This window comes from Aythya ferina (assembly GCF_964211825.1).
Source record: "Aythya ferina genome assembly, chromosome: Z".
NCBI lineage: Eukaryota > Metazoa > Chordata > Aves > Anseriformes > Anatidae > Aythya > Aythya ferina.
Window position 1 is genome coordinate 38,264,155 of NC_140299.1, and position 20,625 is coordinate 38,284,779.

The following is a 20,625-nucleotide window of genomic DNA, read 5'->3' on the forward strand; positions in this document are numbered from 1 at the left end:
TGCCAGATGTGACCATGGTCTTTGCTTTAACTAGATGATCAGATGTCTGCGAGGAAGTTTTTAGGGACATTTGAGAACTTGGATCTAGTCTTTATTGTCTGTTCCTAGTTAGCCTTCTGGAATGGATGTTTGCCTTCCCGAAACTGGAAGAAACAGCAATGGTCAATATGAGCTGAACATAATAGTTAAGGATGGATAAGAAGGATCTTGAAAAATTTGCAAATTAGCCTTTAACTACAATCTAAACTTAATTAAATTTTGTTTTCAGTTGATAAAATTGAGGATTTTGCTACTGTATGCTTACAGTTTGAATCTGTGTTCTTCCTCTGTCCGACCGCATTTTATTTTTAGGAAAAAAAAATACTGTCTTGAATATCAAGCCAACTTCTACAGTGGACTTCTAGATGTGATACAGCAGCTTAAGTCTTCTGTATGAAGAGTGATAACAGCTAATTTTTAACATATATACAAAACTTAATTCTCTGAAGTTGTGAGATTTTCTCACTGGGGATGAAATTTCATAGCATTGTACATAGAAGGTGCATCAATGCCTAACAGTGGTCACTGTGAATATTTAAAATAAATTTTATCTGTTGCATGTCCATGAATGCCTTAGAATGAAAACAGTTCAAAATTTTATTTTGAAATCAGTGCTTAAAAGTAAGATTGGACCTAGCCATCTTTGTCAGAGCAGTGTTTTTAGACTGAATGATGCACAATAAAAACTACCTGCTCCTACTTGGAAAGAAACAAAAAGCATCACAGTCTTAGTTAAAGCTTTTAACTTCAGTAACACTTTGTGTTGAAAGAATGGAATTCTAAAGGACTGCAGTATTTAGCTGAAGTGCAAAGGAGAGTTTACAAGCATGACTATGGACAGGTTTTTGTCTCTTATATTAAACTGATACTTCCTTATAAAACTGTTGAGAAGTCTGCATGAAAATACTTCGTGCTGAAAAAAATACTGTGAGGTGTGTTTTCCCTTATAGTTCAGGAACATTTTCCTTTCTGATTTACTTGTACCTCACCTTTACATTGCTTTTTGGAAAATTTCATTGTTACACAAAAATATTCTGAAGTTAATACAGATTGACTGTGAGCACATGGAGAATGCTAAAATAGTTAATGCAGTTGGCCGACTTTTTTTTTTTTGTCAGCCAAACCAGAAATGTCTTTAAGAAAATGGTGCCCATGTTATCAGGGCTTTATGCCTAATTGTTTTCTTTGATTGACTGCATAAATCTGATATTTATATATCTGTTATGTATAGAAATGGTTAATTATCTCTGTATATTGCTGCTCATAACACAGGAGTTCTGTGTTTTTTTATTGATAAAATGAAATATGACATCATGGAGCAAGTAAGACCTTTTATTTCAAAGTCTTTGCCACGGATGTTTCCTATCTACCAGCATAAAGTGCATTTTCTATAACATGGTAAGACTGCTTCCAGTACAAAGATATTTGTGTGTTTTATGGGAAAGATGTGTCCTTTGTTCTCCCTGAATATTTAGTTATGCCTGTGTAACTGTGTTATGCCTTCGTAAGTGAGCTTGACTGCAAAATTTGGTGATGCACAGGGAAAGAAAAAATCTTCATTTTTAAAATTATATACTGATTTTGCAGGACTGTGGGAAAAGTTTAGAAATAAACTTTTATGCTATTATCACTTTCAAAAATAGATATTCACTTCATTGGTCATGTCAACCCACAAATTCTGTTTTACTACATACTTAGCATATGCTTATAGCATAACTGCAACACTCCAGATACTACTAACTTAGTGACATCTAGCACAAAACTATTACCCTTTGCAAAATAGGATTATTATTTTTTAAATTTAAACACATGCTTTCAGTTAGCATCTGAAAAATGCTTTTTTGTTTTCAAAACCCATATGGCTGTGGTCCAGAAAAGGCAGAAAAGCCAGTGTTGCCAAGGAAATTGAAAACAATCATGGTACTAATGTTGTCCTTTTTAAAACAGGAAAAAAAAAAAAAAAGACTTAGCTTTGCTACATATACCAAATCACAAACTTCATAATTCCAATGAAAGAATCTTAGTAGTTTTCAGTTGAAAAGATGATAAAAATGGTGAAAAGGAGAAAAGAAAAAGAGAACAAAAGGTAGTTACTGTGTTGTGCCAACTGTACGGCACCAACTTGTGGTTGTGTGTCACACTGGCATTTTGTTCAGTTCATAAATTGATGAACTGTCTGAAATGTTACGAGCTAGGTAAGTGCCTTAGAAAACTTCTAGCTTTAGAGATGTGCTTTTTCATCATTAAAACAGCAATGCATGTTGAAAGTTTGTCACCTGCATTTCTAGATAATACGTAAGTAATTCGTTGAAACTGAATTGTTCTCGTTTCTGTATTTTGCAGATGTTCTGAAGTTAACTCATGTAAGCTTTATCCCTGGATTCATCAGTTTAGCAATAACAGAAGATCTGCTGATCAGATACGTCCAATTTATTTCCCTGATGTTGATCCTCACAGTCTTCCTTCTGGTTCAAACTTCTCTATGACGGCAGGGGATTTTCAAGAGATTTACTCTGAGTGCAGTGAGTAAAAGCATCCTTTAGACTGTGTGTAGCTTTATCTTCAGAGTATTTGTTATGAGGCAGTTAAGAAATCATTATAAATAGAATAAAACTGTATCTACAAGCATTAAGGAGGAAGGGCTAGCTGTAGCAAGATTTTTTTATTCCAAGTCAGCTTTTCCTTTCTTTTTGATTATTAAAAAAAAAAAAACAAAAAAAAAAAAAACACATCCTAACATAACAGTTGCAGTCATCTCTTTCAGAAAAAGACAACATGGGAGTATTTAGGAAAAATTTACTTCATTTAGAAAAATGGTGTTTCAAAGAACAATATAGTGAGTCCATTTTCTTCTTCAGTGTAAAACATACAAAGACAAGTACTTTGTATTGATTCGTTTTCTATTGTAAAAGCAAATAGATACTTATTGGATATACATATAAATATTATGTATAAGTATATATACTTACAATACTTAATAGTATTTCAGATAAATGTGATGGGGTTAATAAGGAGCAAAGATTGAAACTTACATTAGTACAAATACCAGTATTTTTTCTTGTGGTATCAGGTTAGTTGTGCTGTCCTCATTGCAGCTATGAAGTAATCTTCTGTGACTAACCCCTTGTTGGATTAACCTGCAGATGACCTTATTTAATACTTCCAGTTACATATTCATGATTTAATCAAAGGTAGCAATTACCCACTTCTTTTATATGTATATTAACACTTCTAGAGTTGGTTGAGTAAATAATAAGAAAACATGAAGTAAGCTTATATAGTAAGCTTAAATAGCTTTTACTCTGCTTTTCCTTACACAGTATTGGATTACCTTTTAGTGTATCTGTTTTCTGGCTTCAGCTCTCCATCCTTTTTATTCCTATAGCAGTTTTTCACCAGAACAAAATACTTTTTAATCAACCTTTTCTTTTTTTTTTTTTTTTTTTTCCGCATAGGTAGTCTTCCAGGTATTTTCTTCTAGGTTGTCTTCCTTACAGTTGTCTGCTTTTGTGAAGATGTGATTTTATATTAGAGTATCCATTGCTGGAAATAAATTAAGACTTTTATTTTTTTTTTTAATATTTCAGAAGTTTTAAATTTACAAATTCAGGTGTACATCTAGAGACAGACAGGGAGACATGCTTTAAAAGGTAGTTCTTGAAAGATCCTGCTTGCTAAATTTTGCTAATAAATAACAAATGGAGAAATATGCGCATGTTTTAAAGCTGTGTTATTTGTGGAAGTACAGCTTAGTGTACAGGCTAGTATTCTTCTAGATATTAATGTATCTAGAAAGGCCCAAAATCACAGGATATTTTTGCATTTGTATTTTAACAGTTTGGTAATGAGGTTCTTAGGACAGGTGAGTGCATAATGGGATGCTTGGGTTTTCATTTATATAAAACATGTTATAATGTTACAGCACTCTCAGACAAGGTCTGATTTTTGGGTGGTCCCTCTAGGTCCCTTCTAACTTCGGATGTTATATGATTCTTATATTTTACAATATATGAATTAATTATAAAATGTATAATTAATATGTGTTTGCTATTTTAGAATTTGTGGGTGTGTGTGTATATATATGGATGTAGACTGCAAAGGTCTAAGCTGAAATGTCTTTAGCATAGAACAAAATGTTTCACACTTAGTTTCTTCTAAACTGAAGTTTACAACTGAATGAAAAGTGTTCAACTGTTACTATTAGTTAAAGGAAATCCTGAGTGTGTAAACAAACATTAGTGTTAAATGAAGAATTTTTACAGAGGAAGAAACAATTTAATCTATACAATCTGTTCTTCTTGCACAGATACTTGGGACTGCATAGCAACTTGCTTTTTCATCGATACGGCACATAATGTTATTGATTATATTGATACTATATGGAAAATACTAAAGCCTGGCGGAATATGGATAAATGTAGGCAAGTATGACCAACCTTTCTTCCTGCAACCCTTGACTTCTGTTTGCTCACAAGTACTAGGCATCCAGTAATTGAAAGGAGTAGTGGAATTAGTGTCTGTATTGAAAACTCTGTGGAGCTAAAAACATGGCTTCAAAATTATCTGAGATAATATAATAACTGTGTTCAGCATGTGTTTGTTAGTTACAAACAAGTCAACACCTGATATTAAATAGAAAAGTATGGCTTACCAGTGGCAAGTTTCTCATTTATGCATCACAAGTATAGTGTTCTATATTCTTCTTGCTGTTTTCCTAGGAAAATAAAACTTGTTCTGCCTGTAGAAATCCTTGATTTTTTTTCTTAGTCAGTTGTCTAATTAATCCTCCGAAGTAGAAGGTTTGGGAAGGAGATTTATGGATGCCTTAGTTTGAAAGAAGACAGACTTAAATTATTAGGTCTCCCATGGTGAGGGACTGGCAGACAAAACTCAGACATTTGTACAGTATGACAGAGAGAGACTTTTGTGTAGTTTGTACAGTAGAAACTCATCAGTCACTGATCAGTCATAGTGAGCGTAGCTCTTGAGTAGACCACAGGTATCCTGCCTTCTCTTTTGTACAGACAGCAATGGTGCTAGACTGGTAGAAGGGAGTTTAGGATACAGAAGTTTAGGATACAGAAGACATAGTTTGGTGGCATAGGAGACTTCATTCTTGAATAAGCAGTTGAACTATTTGTTTTTAATTTTGCCCTGATTCTGAAATGTATTATAAGAATTATACTTGAGTAATAGCAGCATGTTTGAATTTAGTGAGTCTGGGTATTAACATTTTTCACACTTTCAGTATGTGCTTTTGATTTTAAAGAAGTTTATAGCATTTTCATTGTATCTCTGTACTGTAGGTCCTCTACTTTACCACTTTGAAAACTTGGCAAATGAGCTTTCTATAGAATTAAGCTACGAGGATATAAAAAATGTTATACTGCAGTATGGATTCCATATAGAGGTAAGAAGATACAGTTTGGACTAAGTACTATTTGTAGAGACTGGTCAAACTCCTTCAATGATTTTTTACCTTGAAGTTAGTTCACGCTAATGCCACAGACTAATGACTTCTAGGAGAGGTAAATGTGTGTAATTATGTTGCAAATTTACATTCGTCGTGTGTTGGAAAGTGTACAGATGGACTTAAAAATCAGTGGGTAGTAAATTTATAGCATTTTCTTTCATACTAAGAGAAACTTGTGTAGTGCTTGAAGAGAGGGTGTTTTGAAAACTTGAGCTTTTTTTTTCCAGGTGGAAAAAGAATCTGTACTGTCAACTTACACTGTGAATGAACTCTCCATGATGAAATACTACTATGAATGTGTGTTGTTTGTGGTGAGAAAACCAGAATAAGAGTGATTTGAGTAGGTTAGTCAGAAAAGAAAAAAAAAAAGTTGACTTGAATGCTAGAATCAAATGTAAAATGGACTGAGTGATGTGCTGTCTGGACACAACCTCAAATCAGTGGTGCCTTCTTATTCCTAATAAGATTTAGATAGTGTCTATTTTCTTAATATCTATGTTGCTATCCAGACATGTACTATGCCATGCATATTTGTACTATAGTGAAAATGGAGGAGGAAATGTTTGCATACACTGTCTTTATGCTTTGGAATGAATTTAAAAACAAAAATGTTTTATTGGGTATAAAACTTAATGTTCACCAGAATCAGGCTAGTTTTCCGCATATGCTGCTTCATTTTTCTCAGATCCATAGTGATTTCCTTTTTTCTCTGCTTGGAGGTACTTAATGTACTTTCTGTGACATGTTTAAGAAAGTATTTTTAAACATACATTTAAAATTACAAAATCTGAAATGGTTCAAAAGTGATAATATGATTCTGAACAGATAAAATAACCAAAAGAATTGTTACAGTGTTCTCTGTGGAACCAAAAATAAGAAGGAAGTAGATTATTGTTAAAAATTATAATTTTTGCCTGTAACAGTGTTAACAGTTTTACTGACACGCAGAATCGGTAGGCAGTTTGAAATACTCAGTTAAAGTGGAGAACCAAGTGAAGAAGAGCAGCATGTAACAGAAAACCAGTATACTAACCTCAGTTCAGGAATAAACCAGTTCTGATTAGTCCCTTAGTGTTGAAATTGAAATATTGGATGCTTTGCAGTCTTAAAAATGAATTGATTTTTGAGTCACCCACTTCCTGCTTAAGCCAAAGTTTTAAAGGTGTAACTAACAGAAAACTCTTCTCTTTCTTAAAGTTAATAACAAAGCTGTTATCCATGCCATATATCTTAATTTTGACAGAAAAAAAAATCCTTCTTTCTCAAAAGAAAAAAAAAAAAGCTACTTGTGAAATATAATGTACTGTAACCTCGTGGCTTCATTGTCTAAGTCAGCATATGCAGGACAATTGGCAGGCAATTTCATTGTAGCTTTAGGCACCTTACCCATGCTACCCTGGCTTACTTCTTGGTTCCTTATCCTAACTTTTTTCCTGTCTAATGAGGCTTTGGTGGATATTTATCCTGTCTGAATCTTCATACAAGAAAAGCTGAATCTTCTGTCACTCAAGTTATATAAATGAGAAAACATTAATAATTACTGTACTGAGAGGAAGTGTCATGGTAGCCATTTGTTTTCTTAATGTATTGGTTAATTTCAGTACCAACCTTCATCCTTACTCAGAACTTTCTTTAAAATGCAAGAAGCTTGTGGTAAGGAATCAAGGTTGTTTTTAGTATTTGAACATTATGGCACTGGACAATAACTTGTTTAAATGCTTTCCATTATTTCTAGTCCCTTTTTGCAGGATGATGTCATAGTTACTTTAATAGTTCCATTATTAACTAATGGATTTTTCCTGTTAAGGCCGGACATTTGTGCCTTCATTTCTAAGCCGAAAGTTTGCATGGAGGAAAAACACAACTTTTTTTTTTTTTTTTTTTTTTAAATAATTTCAACACTGCATATGAAAGAGAGTGACCATGGATGTTACAATACTATGCCTCTCTCTGCTCGGAATCCTTATTGAGAGCAAAGGCTTCTGGACTACAGAAGTTTTCAGTTAGAGCTTTACTTGAACTATTTCTTCTTCCTACGCTGTACCAACAGGATTTAACTCCATTAATCAACCCTGCTCCATGAACAATGTCTAAAGCTGAAACACACCTATTACAAGTAGATTAAAAGAAAAACCCTTGAGCACCTTTAAAAGGAAGAAAGAAAGAAAAAGTCTTCAGTTACTTTCATTTTCTTATTGTACTATTCATTCTTTTTAACGAATGGACTTCAATTTCTGGTGATGCTTTACCTTCATTTTGACTTTTTTTTTTTTCCCTTAGATAAAATGTGATTAGTATTTTATTTTGTTTTCCTTGAATAAGTTCTTTGAAATCAGACAAAGTTAGATGAATGTTGATTATGCAGTTGTTGAGTAGCTACACCTGTAATATTGCTGAATTTCTGCCTCTTAACCAGTCTTTAGTTACATTTGAAGTGTGATGTTTTTTACAACTAAGCAATTGAACTCTTGCATTCTGGTTGAATGTTGATATCCTTTGTTCTGTTGGTTTTGTTTTTTGCAACAGCACATTGTCACAAGTGCCATTTTTTGACTGTTTTAGGAAATGCTTTTATTTGCTTTTATCATGTATATAGTGATGTGCTTCTATTTCTTGTTTGGAAAATGCCAATTTTCTCCCATTGTTTTCCTTCTATGTATAACAGCTGCATTAACAGTTGGAAGCCGAATAATGTTGTGAATAAGTTGTATGAGTTAGTGTTTTTACCTGCGGTCCTATTTATGAGTTCTTAAAATTCACCATTTGTGTTTTTATTGATGGGGATAATTGTGTGTTATTCAATGTGATCAAACTCAGTTCCTCAGTCGTGTACGCAGGGGAAAAACAAAAACAAAAACAAAAACGCTTAAGCTGTCTGTCAGCAGAAGCCGAGACAATTTAGGTCACTATTAAACTGTATGTGATAGTGAGTGTAAAATAAAATGCTGCATAACCTTCAGTGTGTCGGTTCTTTGTGGGGACTAAGTTTGTCAGACGGTCGGGTGTGCTTTTATTCGTGTGAGGCTGGGGAGGGCAGAAGGGGGAGCCTGGCGCCTGTGAGGCGCCCAACGGCCACGCGGGACGTTGCGCTTTGAAGCCCCACGCGCTGGGGTCGCCGCCTCCCCGGGGGGGGGGCGGGGCGCAGCAGCCGGGCGGAAGCACCGCGCGAAGCCGCGGGGGCGGGGCCTGGCGAGCGCCGCCCGCCCTTGGGCGTCACGGCGCGCTCCTCCCCGCGGCGCCGCCGGCGGGCAGCGAGGGGCGGGCGCATGCGCTCTGCCCGCGCGGCGGCGGCGGTGGGGGCGGCGGTGGACGCGCGTGCCGCGGAGGCGGCGGCGCCGGTGCCGCCGATGGCCAAGCGCGGCGCGGAGCCGTTGGTGTGTCACGTGCCCTGCAAGCGCGTCCTGCGCGAGCCGCCGCCGCCCCGCGCGGCCGAGAGGCGGCCCCGGGCTGAGGCGGCCCCCGCCGCCGCCGGCCCCGCCAAGCGGAAGCTGGAGGAAGCCGAGGCGCCGCCGGGCAAGCGGCACGGGCTGCGGGGCGGCGGGCCCCGCAACGAGCAGGGCGGGGACGCGGCCGCCGCCACGGCCACGGCCACGGCTACGGGGAGGCGGCGGCGGCGGGGGGCGGCGGCGGCGGCGCAGGACGGGCGGCTGGCGGAGGGAGGCGGCGGCCGGGGCAAGGAGGCGGCGGGCGACGAGGTAACGGCGCGGCGGCCTCTGGCGGCGGTGTGAGCGCCCGGTGCTTCCCTGCCCTGTCCGTTCCCCCCCGCCCCGTTCTGCGGGGCGAAGGGGCGGGCGCCTGGCGCTGCTGTGGGGTCGGCCGGGGCGCTGCGCCCCGCCTTCCGGCACACCCCCCGGTGCCCGGGGAGCCCCCGCGGCTCGGCCTTCAGCGGCCGCAGCCCCGGCCCCGGCCCCGGCTGCCGGCAGCCGCCCCGTGAGCGGCGTGGCACGGGGAGATAAACACGGATCGGCGTCACCGGCGGGGTTACGGAGCGCCCGGTGCGTGCGGGGCAGCACGCCCTCTAACCCGGCCGCGGGGGTTAGACGTTTTTGATTTTTATTAGTAGAACCGAGGCACGAAGGAACTGCTGAAAAAGGCCATGAAAATTAAACGTCCCTTTTTAGGCTGTTCCTTTTAAATCCAGGCTCATCCTTTTGGAAAAGAAGATGGCAAGCCTCTTCTGAAGCAAGCAAATTGAACAAAGTTTTAACCTTGTTTTGGGTTATTAGGTATAGTTACATAAGCTGTAGGTGTGATAGGAAGGCAGTAAGGAAGGCTACGTGAGTTTCCACTCAGTAAGAAGAAAGATAACGCTATCTGAAGTAATTTTGTCAGGCTTCTTTATATTTTTTATAGGGCTGTGTTTTTAAGAGTTTGCTTCCCTAAATAAAGTATTGTTCAGAAAGGTCTCTCTCACACGCTCTCATGGTTAATGGCAGGCAAGCAGTGTTTCTTTAATCTTCTGCATGTCCAACCTGTATATTCTGAAGCTTTCACACAGATAAATACTTATTACGATGATTTTTGCACTTTTCTGAAAACACAGCCATAGGTTGGTATTACTCTTTGCTGTTTTCTGGCCTGTATAATTTGTTGCAGTAATAACCATGATCAGGGTACTGTTACTTTTACACTGCTTTTGTTAAGGTTAAAGATGATCATACTTAATTTGGCCAGAGAAGAAATATTATATGAGTTACATTTGAACACATACTTGCATATATAAATATATATAAATTAACTCCTTAAAAAATAAACAACTAAATCCATTAAAGCTAAGCATTTGCATCTCTGAGCTTGTTATCTACCTACCTAACTAGATATTTTTTTTCGCAAAACATGTTTTAAAAGATATTTAAGTGAACGGAAGTATTTAATGCTTTCTTTTGCATTTTATATATTAAGGTTGAATGTTTGCTTCTGTCTCCTGCACTCCTTAGTGTTGTCCACTTTCACACTGAATCTTGCTGGAAAAAAGACATAAAATAAAACACTGATGCTCTGGAGTCTTGAGTACTCATGAGATTAATCCCATAGGTGGTCTGAGTCCAAAATGAGAGACTGCGTATCGTTGTGGTTATGAGGTTTTACGTTATGTCTTTCAAACAAAAATTCTGTCATTAGGCAGCGCATACAAAACAGATAGCCCAGAGGTATTCCAGCTTTAAGTACTTGGCTCTCATGATGTGAGAGGTAATGCCTTATTAACTACTTACATGTAAAGTGGAGAATTCAGATTCAAAATGGGGAGAACTCCTACAGGTAGACAGTGGGTTCTGAAACAATGCTGCTGGCAGTTGTTTTCAAGGAAGATTTTGATTATTGTTTGTTGTTAATATATAAATTATGTTAATATATTTGTATAAAAAAAATAAATTTACAATAATATATATGTGTGCAGCTACTTTTAGTTTGTTTTTACTCCAGTTTTCGTATCTTGTCACCATGGCACATTTATTGATTTTGCTCTCAGTTCAAATTAATTGGAACTTCAGTTCTTTAATCTTCTGTGAATACAATCTGCACTTCGTTAGCAAATCAGGAGAACTCTACAGGCAATACAATCATCCTGTTGCTATGATCTGTCTTCACGTTTCAAACCTGTTTTAATATTATAGGCCTTTAATAACGCAGGTGTTGATTGTGCAAACAGGCTACCTAGTACAACAAGCTATAGTTCACGATAGGTTTGTGTTGCAGTGAATAGAAAAATGTTTTTTTTTTTTTTTTTGATAGAAAGTATGATGAGTTTATGTATTATTTATTTATTATTAAGGAAAAAAATATATTCTAGTAGCTGAGAAGGGTTAGGGCCAATGCTTACTGGGAATTTTTAACATTACGTTTTTTTCTTATTCAGTTACAGAATCAGCAGACAAAGCTTGAACTTGTTCAACAGCCATAACAAAACAGTTATGACAGTGTAGTCATTAAAACTGCTTTTTTTTTGTAACTGTTTGTGCTGAGACATTAAAGTATAATGTTTAATAATTCCAATTGCATGCTAGGAAAAATGCAAAGCACTGTTATATAGAACTGCATCGTTTTAGGTCTGTGGCAGCATTCATTGTTTCTATACACCAGGAGAAGGTACATGCTCAAGACCTAAAGAACAGCTTGAAAACCCCTCTTTACAGTTCTTACGTATATCACTTCTATAGACACATGCACAAATTGGACACACAGTCTATAAAATTTATTCCTTGGTTAATTAGTGCCATACTGTTATAAGCAAACTGCACTTCCCAACAGAGATTTAAGAGAAAAAAAAAAAAAAAAGTGGTTTTGGAGCCTTATACCTTCTGAGTAGTATAGTAGTATATTCCTCACAGGTTTTTCTTGTGTGACTTAACAGTTCCTAAACTTTCTCCTCCCTGGCCCCTAAAGAGATCTTGTTTGTTTGTTTGTTTGTTTTCTTTTCCTTTTTTTCTTTTTATTTTCTTTTTCTTTTTTTTTTTTTTTTTCAGCATATACTTGAGTATAAAATGTAGATACAGAATACCAGCTTCTAAATGTGAATGAAATTTCTATCCCGTTGTAAGAAGAAAAAACAGCAAGCAATTTCTCTGTGTGAAGTACAATAATTGCATAGGTTTTTCGGTGTCATTCTAAGCTAAGATTTCCAGTTGAACAAATGGGTGGAGTTGCAGAGGTGATTCCAATAAGTGATACACTAGTTCTTACCCAGAATATCTGAAAGGACAAAAGTTAATTATGAGATTTTTCTACAGTACTTCCCTTAAAAATAGCTAATGTTTTTTTTTCTTTTTAAGTTTTGTTTGTTTGTTTTCTAATACTGTGATACACATTAATGTTTTGTTGCCTTTTTGTTTATTTGTCTCTTTCCAAAGCAAGAAGAATTCTGTCAGTATAACTCATTCTTGTATTGGAGAACACCGTTGCCTGCCATTGATCTGTCTGATATTCAGAACCTAGATGGAGAGACTACACCTGCAGATAAAACTGCTTCAAGGACGGATACCATGGAGACTGAAATGGAGACCTGATCAGTTGTTTCATAGTTGTGCACAAAGCTTGTTTTTGTCTGGATTCAGTATTTTCTGCGTGGGAGAAAAATCAAAGTGCTTCTGTCTTTTTGAAGAAACAGTGTTATGTTAGTCTGCAGAGGCAAGTCTGGGTTGTCTAAGTTGGTGGAATAATCACTGTTAGGTACTCACCGATAAGCTGGCTGGAGACCTGAGTTTACTTATCCTTTGTGGAGGAGGCTATGGTTTTCTAATAAGAATGCCTGAAATCATGGCAGCCAACTAAAGGACAACTACAGAACATTAGAAATTCTGGTTGTGATTGTAAGAAAAAGTTGGGTAAGTTACATGTGGAAGGGAAATGGAAAATCATTTTGCTCATCCTGAACAAAAAGTGTAACTATGGTATCCAAATGTGAAATACTTACCATGTGAATTTATCATAAAGCACACAAACTTTTGTGGTTTTTAGTGTAGGTTTTTTTCAACGTAATAGTTAAGCCAAAAAATAAAAGTCCACCAAAACCAGACAAAACATTCCCTTTTCTATGCAAACCAAAAATGAGTGTGTTGGGGATGAGAAAGGAAAGGGGATCTCTTCTTTGGTAAACTGTCAGTGTTCTGAATGTTGTTCCACATTCTTCTTGTGATCATTCAAAGCAGTGGCAGCTAGCTTCCAAGTTTTTGGTCCATTCTTAAGTTAATGTTTTCCCTATGCTTTGTGACATTATACTGTTTGGTAATGTTGAAATGGCAGCTGCATGCAGAGATGTCCTGAAAAGTTAATGCAATATAAAATTACCACATACACTTTGTCAGACCTAACTGACTGAGGTTTATTTTTTCCAGAGACTATGGATCTGCAAAAAACATTTTTTACAGGAGTTCGACAAATTAGTGCTTTTTGCTGTGAAATATGAAGTTACTGCTTATCATTTCTTTTAATTTATTTACAGGTTAAAAAACAATTAGAAATACCTGTCTTCAATAATAAATTGAAAATTAAAGTTGTATTGGCAGAGTGTCAGACTTTGCAAATGTGTTTTTTCTGTAGGTATAGCTGACGCCATATTTTTACCGGAGTCACCTTTGAATAAGGAAACTTCTGTTTTTTAATTTTATTTTTAATAATGTATTTGTTAAAATGTCAATAAAGTTTTAACCTGTGTGTATTTGAAAACTTTGGGTCTGTTACTGCTTGAAGTTTTGGATTTTTTTTTTAAGGTTGTTCCTGCTGTAGTTTTGTTCTGTTAGGACTCTATATTTAAAATAGTCAATTAGACAGCCTGCTTAGTAAACATTTCAAAACTTTTTTTTTTTTTTTTTTTTTTCCCAGTATTTGAACTATAAAGTACCTACTTTTTTGTTGCTTATTGGTTTGGATTCTTAGAGTCTCTTGAGTCCACAGAATAAAGGACGAGGCTTACTAACTCAAACATGTCATAGTACTTGTTCAGAAATGCTTCTGATGGCTATCAGATTAGCCATTACTTAAATTATTAGCATTATTTAAAACAACATTTAAGTTGTGCATGTATTTTATCACTATATTTATAATAAAGTCCAAATACCTCAGCTTGCTCTTAAGAGACATTTTAAAAATGTCTTTATAAACAATCAGCTTCTGGCAAGAATGCAACCACTATTACATGCTTACTGTAACCAAGGAAATTAGTGAGGAAACAGGTTTATTCATCTGCTGATTTTTTTTTTTTTTTTTTTTTTTTTTACCCTAGCTAATATACTGCCTCCATATATTTGCAGCACTTCTAATATTTTATAACATTCATTGTTTCTTGGGATCTGGTATTTTGAATTGTGGTCTTGTATTTATGCAGATATACTACAGTCATTTAGTTTTAGTGTTAAAATCCATCTCTCCTTTGCCCAGTATCTTTGAGGTGGAAGAGATTTTATAAATGTTAATACATTCCAGCGCTACTGTAACAAAATAAGTCGTTTAAAAATTAGGCTTGCACTATGTTGTAGGCTATATATTTACTTTGCAATTATGCTGTAGGCAAGCACTTTTCTCTCAGCTTGTTCCAGTCCTGGGCTCTGGGTTATGGAGTGGAATGTTACAGGTACTTTCAGAGCTGATTCATTTTTTCCATTCATCTGTTTGCTAGCAGTGGCAAATCTAAAAGCCTTGGAAAAGCTTTTGAATGAGTCTGAGAGTGTGGGTTATATAAAAGACTGGGCAGAGTAAGAGGGAGTGATGTTAGATTACATAAGCTTTGCATTAGAGCTGTCAAAAGGCATAATCAAGAAATTTTGCTCGATGTCTGGTGTCTTCAGATACCATATGTCACTACAGGATACCAAAATACTGGCCTTAACTTCTGGCTAAATTTATCTAGAGAGCTGTTATTCAAGTGCTCTAAGTAAACTTACAATGTTAATTTGCTTGTACTTTCATATCCATTGAAAGGAAAGTGTTTTTGTAATTAACAAGCACAAAGAAATTTTAAGACAACTCAGGAGTAGCATAATACCTAGCAACTGAAAATCACATGATGAGTTCATAAACATTCAGAAGAAAATTGTCTATGTTCTCTCAAGGTAACTGGGAGTTTGCTTTTCTCTAAAATTTTCATCTCTAAACAGAAAAGAGCAACTGTCGAAAGAGAAATAAAATGTGCAGTGAAAACTCAGAGATCATGTAGAGGTCTTTGATAAGTTGATAAGGGTTGCATGTGGAGCAGCACAATCAGGGTATGGGAATGCTAATGAGAACCAGCTACATTGCTGCTTACACCTCCTCTGGAATACTTTTCACTCCAGGAAGGTCACGTTACCGGCATGTCTACCTATGTATGTTTTGTGTCTCATTCTAAACTCAAGGCTTGTTTTGAAAGCTTTGACTTGGGTTACGTGAAGGCCTACGCTGGTTTGTGTGCGCTGAGGTTCTGTGGTTCCTAAGATTGACAAACCTCCAGGAGATGGCTGAAAGTTAGTCCGAATGAGGTGAAACAGGCTGCGTTACTGACTGTGTCTGGTAAGAAGACACTGGTAGAAGGAAAGGAGGAGGAAAACAGGGAATGGAAGACAGGTGACGACGAATTAGGAGGGCAGAAAATAATTGCAGGCAGCTGGCCAGGAAAGCAATGGCATACAATAATTTCTGCACTGGCTCTATCCTCAGCACAGAAATACTTAAAATAATTTGAATATAGTGATCAACAGTAAGCTTACCGGTTTTCTCATTGTTTTGGCAGTTATTTGCTTGAATTTACCGGAAGTTAAAGAGTATGTGCACATATATAGATAGTTGGAAGATCTTAGTGTAGAAAGTAAGAGTGTATATGTGTGTTTCCAAGTGGCAAGAAAGACAGTTTGTCTGGTATTTGTTGGCTAATTCTGTTTATGGCAGATGCACTGTGGGGAAATCACATGTATTTTTGTGAGAGTATCTGATGATAACTGCAGTAAGAGATGTTAGGCTGCACAAACTAATCGGTATAGCGAAACTTATTCAAAGAAGCATTTCAAAATAGCTACTATGCTTGGGCTGGTTTAATTATTTCCATGCCTACAGTTATAACCTTGACTCTAGGTGGCAATACACATACACAGTAAACTACAGTGGTCTGGACAATGTTTTGGGTATGCTTTTATTCTGAACTGCTACTGAACATTCGAGCAGTGACATCATGAATGCTAATCATTTGCTTACCGTGATGTATAAATAAAGGCACATCAACGCACAAGTTCCTGACTATAAGGCAACACAAGGTCTTCAGCATAATTAGAGTAGAAACGCTTTGCCAAGAGTTTTTGGTTCATTTCTCATTTCTACCTTCCTTCTATCCCACCCCACCAATAACTGCTAATTTAAACACATGGGAATTTGTTGTCACTACTTCTTAGCACTGTTTCCATTAGTTACAACTGGAAAGCAAGATTTATCTGATTGCATGTTGGATGGAAACCTCACTCTGGAGCTGAAGGCTGCTTGAAACGCATTTGTTAGACATGGGGAAGAGAAAGGTAAGTGTGCTAATTCATAAGAAACTAAGTCATGGGGCAGTGTTTAAATGTTGGCATGTAGGTAACAATATGTTAGAAATGCATGAGGAAATACCAAAGGTTTTTTCCAGTAGTCATATTAAAAGGTTGTTTATTTAAAACCTGTATTTAAAACTTTTCATATTTTAGAGATTTTAAATTTGATGCAGAAAACAATGCATTTGAATTAGTGCCATTTCATTTGCAAGCATGCTCATTAGTAAGTATGTTTTAAATACTCTTGGCCAGAAATACAGCACCCTACCACTGAACCAGTCATGACTTTTTAGTCACTTCTAAGGACTTAAAAAGCATGGTTCTTTCTTCTCTTAAAGCCATATGGATCATGCTTTTGTCACCACTGAAGGATGAAGTTGCTTCCTTGTTACTGGTATGTTACCATTCTCAGGGGAAAAGTTGTGAAAGGAGGAAAAGTAATTTTTTCTTTGTTACTCTATTTTCCTTTTTAAGAATAGTTGTGATAGCTGGTAATGTTCCAGATTTTGTTTTGTCTTATTTTATAGTAGTAAGTTTATGAGATAAAAGTTTATGGATTGGCTAAACAATGCATTTTTCATCTTTCTTATATGAATGTGAGGGATTTATGTTCAGATTGGAATCTGATGAAACAAGTGCCTTACAAAATATTAGACTGAGAAACAGAAGTAAATAAAAATAGTATTGTACTATTGAACATTGTACAATGAAGTGCGAGAGGAAAGTTTTCATGCAGATAGATATGAATGGAAATGAGCAACTTTACTCACTGTTCTTTTGCACAGATGAATTTTGTAATCTACTTCATTCATTTGTGTAGTGTGCAGTGTTCTAATTAAATAGGAACACAATAAATTATTCAACAAAATCTACTCTTAAGTATCAAACATGCTCTCTTTGAAGCGTGATGAAAAAAAAAAAAAAAAAGATATTTCAGTGATTCAATTTGTAGAATATGAAATACATGTTTAAATTTTCTTTTACTTTCTGGCATTTTAAACCAACTAGTTTTGCTTTGAACTCCATAAAAACGTAAGAGATCCTTTGGCATTAAGCTACCAAAATCCTGTGTTTTGATTATCAGCAGTAAACTGCAATGTTTCTTGATCAGATGATCATGAAATATTGCACATGTGTTCCCTTAATAGTTACTGTTTTTCTGCTTTTACCTTTTAGGAATTAGGGAAAGCTTCTGTGTCTGAAAACAGAAAAGCACACTTTAGACAAGCATCTATATATCCCAGTGTATAATGTGCAACTACAGAGATGCAAAAGACAGAGGAAGAAATAAATTACAGCTTCTCACTGTTGAATAAAAGCCTTGAAATAATACTGAAGTGTAGTTCTGAACCATAGATATGAGAGGGAAAGGAATGGCTAACAAGCAAAATTGTTTACACCTTTGATGTTAGTAGTAATATCAATTCTGGAGTGTAAATATAAAAATGTCATAGTTTCTATGACACAGCAGGCTTCTGTGCATTATTTTTCCTATAGTCCATACATACAATGTACATATGGCCAAAGAAAACTTTAAAGAAAACTTTGTCAGCAGTGTCCCTTTGCATAAAACAAATAGGTACTGAGTGTGCCTACTTGTTTTTGTGCAAGCAAATAGCAGAAAAGGCTCTCCACCACTTCTCTGAGCTGTGAGACAGAGTCTCATACCCACATTTAAATGCTTTCTCTTCTCCCATTTTCTGTTGTGCAGCTTAGCTATGAATATCCTGGATTTATCAGCGCTACCTACTCTGCTCTCAAATCTTTTTCAGATTTCTGTTTTATCTTTGGTTGTTTAGTCTTGAATCATTTTGAGGCAAGAATTGCTAGTTTTTAAAGACCGGTCCTTTCAGTTCAACAATCAAAACAGTCTCACTCAAATTTCTTAGACCGCATTGCCTGGTGATTTTTATTGTCTATCATTAACTTGAAGTGCATTATCAGATTTTCCTTTTTAGTAAGGAAAATTAGAAACACTTTAAACCTTTAAAGTTTAAAAGGTGCAATTCAGGGCAGCTCACAGGAGTGAGCAGTAACTTAGCATTTATGAAAGCTGGTGTTATTTTTTTATCGTAAGTAATCAAGGAAACAACAGTATTTTTATTGTGTCTTAAGCAAATGAGGGCTTATCTGATCACATAATATGTTATAAAAAAAAAAAAAAAAGTCACACCATTTTGTTGATGCAGCCAAAGTCATTTCCTCTCCTAGGCTGATCTGCTTTTCCAAATAGATGGATATTTATATATGTTTACAATAAATATGAAAATGCATAAGGTATTTTCATATGAGGTAAGCACTTAAGAGGGTGGTTTCAGATGCAAATACTGATTTCTATGGCTTTTAAAGCTACTATTCAGAAGCAGAATATAACAATTAGCCAACACTTTGGTATAAAAATAATGTAAATGCAAATTGTTTTAGAAACGGAAGGCTGGCAAATAGAAGAAATCCAAAATAGAAGAAATCCAAAATAGACTTACTAATTCGCTGAATACAAGTTAGCTTAAATTTACTCTGCTGTCCTAGAAATGTAGGTACCTGAAAGTGAAACTGTTAAGAAACCAGCAACAGACAAGTTAGTCAGTATGAACACCAATGATATGCTGTATTTCTGTGATACAGTTTGGAAGTGATAATAATTATATATGAGCCCTGCCTACCTGATACAAACGTCTCAATATTTTTACATGGGGCTTTTGCTGACTGTTTTGCTTCATGCTGCTTTCAGTGGAGAGGGCTGTAAGCGATGACCTGCTGACTGGATCCAGCTCAAAGGATGGCTGCGTGTGGTTGCTAGCCTCTCACGCCATGGCCCTGCAATCTGGCTTTGGTGTGGGGACCTGTTGCCCAATAAATTTAATTGCTAGGACATTGCCTCTGAAAAGAAATAGAGTGCCTGTGAAACCCAACAGCCAAGTGTTTTGGATTTGCCTGTGGTGCAGTTGTCAATTGTACCATGAAGGCACAGTGTCACATGCACTATGGAAGTGTGATCAGCTCTTGAAAGACTTGCCTGGGACAATACTATTCTTTGCAAATCAGCCTCACTGTTGCACTGGTGTGGCTTTAACTTCTGCACAGACTATTCCACTTTGACAGCATGCGTGTTGGGTATCTCTAGTTTTTCCTCTTGCCTCCAGCCATGGGTCAGTAAAGGACAGAGTTCTTTCTTTATGAAGTGATTATTGGGTGTTCCCTATCCATTCTGTGCTGTTTAACCCTTTTAAAATAAAGAGGTCATGAAGAGGTCATGTAGACAAGGTTCTTTTCTTTTCTTTTCTTTTCTTTTCTTTTCTTTTCTTTTCTTTTCTTTTCTTTTCTTTTCTTTTCTTTTCTTTTCTTTTCTTTTCTTTTCTTTTCTTTTCTTTTCTTTTCTTTTCTTTTCTTTTCTTTTCTTTTCTTTTCTTTTCTTTTCTTTTCTTTTCTTTTCTTTTCTTTTCTTTTCTTTTCTTTTCTTTTCAATTTTCCTAGTCTGAAGCAGGAAGTTTGTTTTGTTTTGTTTTGTTTTTCCCCTTTCCTCCAAAGTTTGAAGTATTTGCTTTGGTACATATTTGAGTGCCAACACCAACACAAACCTCCATCCTGTCAAACCTGTCAACTATTTTCCTTAAAGGCTATGTGAGGTAGATTTACTGTGAAAGGAGATTTTGAAAGTTGTTTTAAGATGAGGGTTTGAAAGAAAGAAAGTCTTACAGAAGTATCCTTACACCTGATATTTGGCACAGGCCAGGGAGCTGACAAGTCAGAATTCCCATATATTAGAAATCTGAAAGATGAAAAGTTTGAAAAATCTGTTAACTAAGCTGAGGGATACAAGGAATGATTAAGCAAATTGAAGAGAAGCAGTGTGCCCTGTGACTGCTCTACAAAACATTATTTTTAGAATCAGACATTGCGTTAAGGCTCAAGAAAGGCTCCTCAGAAACAGAAAAATTTTAAGGGGTTACTGTTTAGCTAAACAAAATCACCATATGAATCATCTAATGCTGAACTAAGAACATAAACTGACGTGGTTATGGTTGGGACATTGCATCTTCCTCATGCTTGAGCGAACACTGTTGAGGGATCAATGCAAAGGGATTATTTTCAAGAGGTGGAGACTACTACATATGAAAGCTGCAGA

The 20,625-nt window shown here is 36.6% G+C and overlaps 3 protein-coding genes across 3 annotated transcripts in view; all 3 read left to right on the plus strand.

The window, feature by feature from the left end:
* The window catches only part of CARNMT1 (carnosine N-methyltransferase 1), a 34,676-nt gene extending 26,206 nt beyond the window's left edge, over positions 1-8,470 (plus strand). The window contains exons 13-16 of the mRNA XM_084504644.1: positions 2,383-2,561; positions 4,346-4,459; positions 5,345-5,448; positions 5,739-8,470. Of these exons, the coding sequence (XP_084360770.1) occupies positions 2,383-2,561; positions 4,346-4,459; positions 5,345-5,448; positions 5,739-5,840 (499 nt within the window). The 3' untranslated portion in view covers positions 5,841-8,470. The remainder of the gene's footprint in view (positions 1-2,382; positions 2,562-4,345; positions 4,460-5,344; positions 5,449-5,738) is intronic.
* Positions 8,471-8,766: 296 nt separating this feature from the next.
* On the plus strand, positions 8,767-13,674 carry LOC311426963 (uncharacterized protein C9orf40 homolog). Its single transcript, XM_084503840.1, has 2 exons — positions 8,767-9,206; positions 12,360-13,674. The coding sequence occupies exons 1-2, from the start codon at positions 8,778-8,780 to the stop codon at positions 12,513-12,515; spliced, it is 585 nt and encodes a 194-aa protein (XP_084359966.1). The 5' UTR covers positions 8,767-8,777; the 3' UTR covers positions 12,516-13,674.
* A 2,378-nt stretch (positions 13,675-16,052) lies between these two features.
* Positions 16,053-20,625, plus strand: part of TRPM6 (transient receptor potential cation channel subfamily M member 6) — a 99,737-nt gene continuing 95,164 nt past the window's right edge. The window contains exon 1 of the mRNA XM_084503836.1: positions 16,053-16,484. The gene's annotated coding sequence lies outside the window, so the exon portion shown is untranslated. The remainder of the gene's footprint in view (positions 16,485-20,625) is intronic.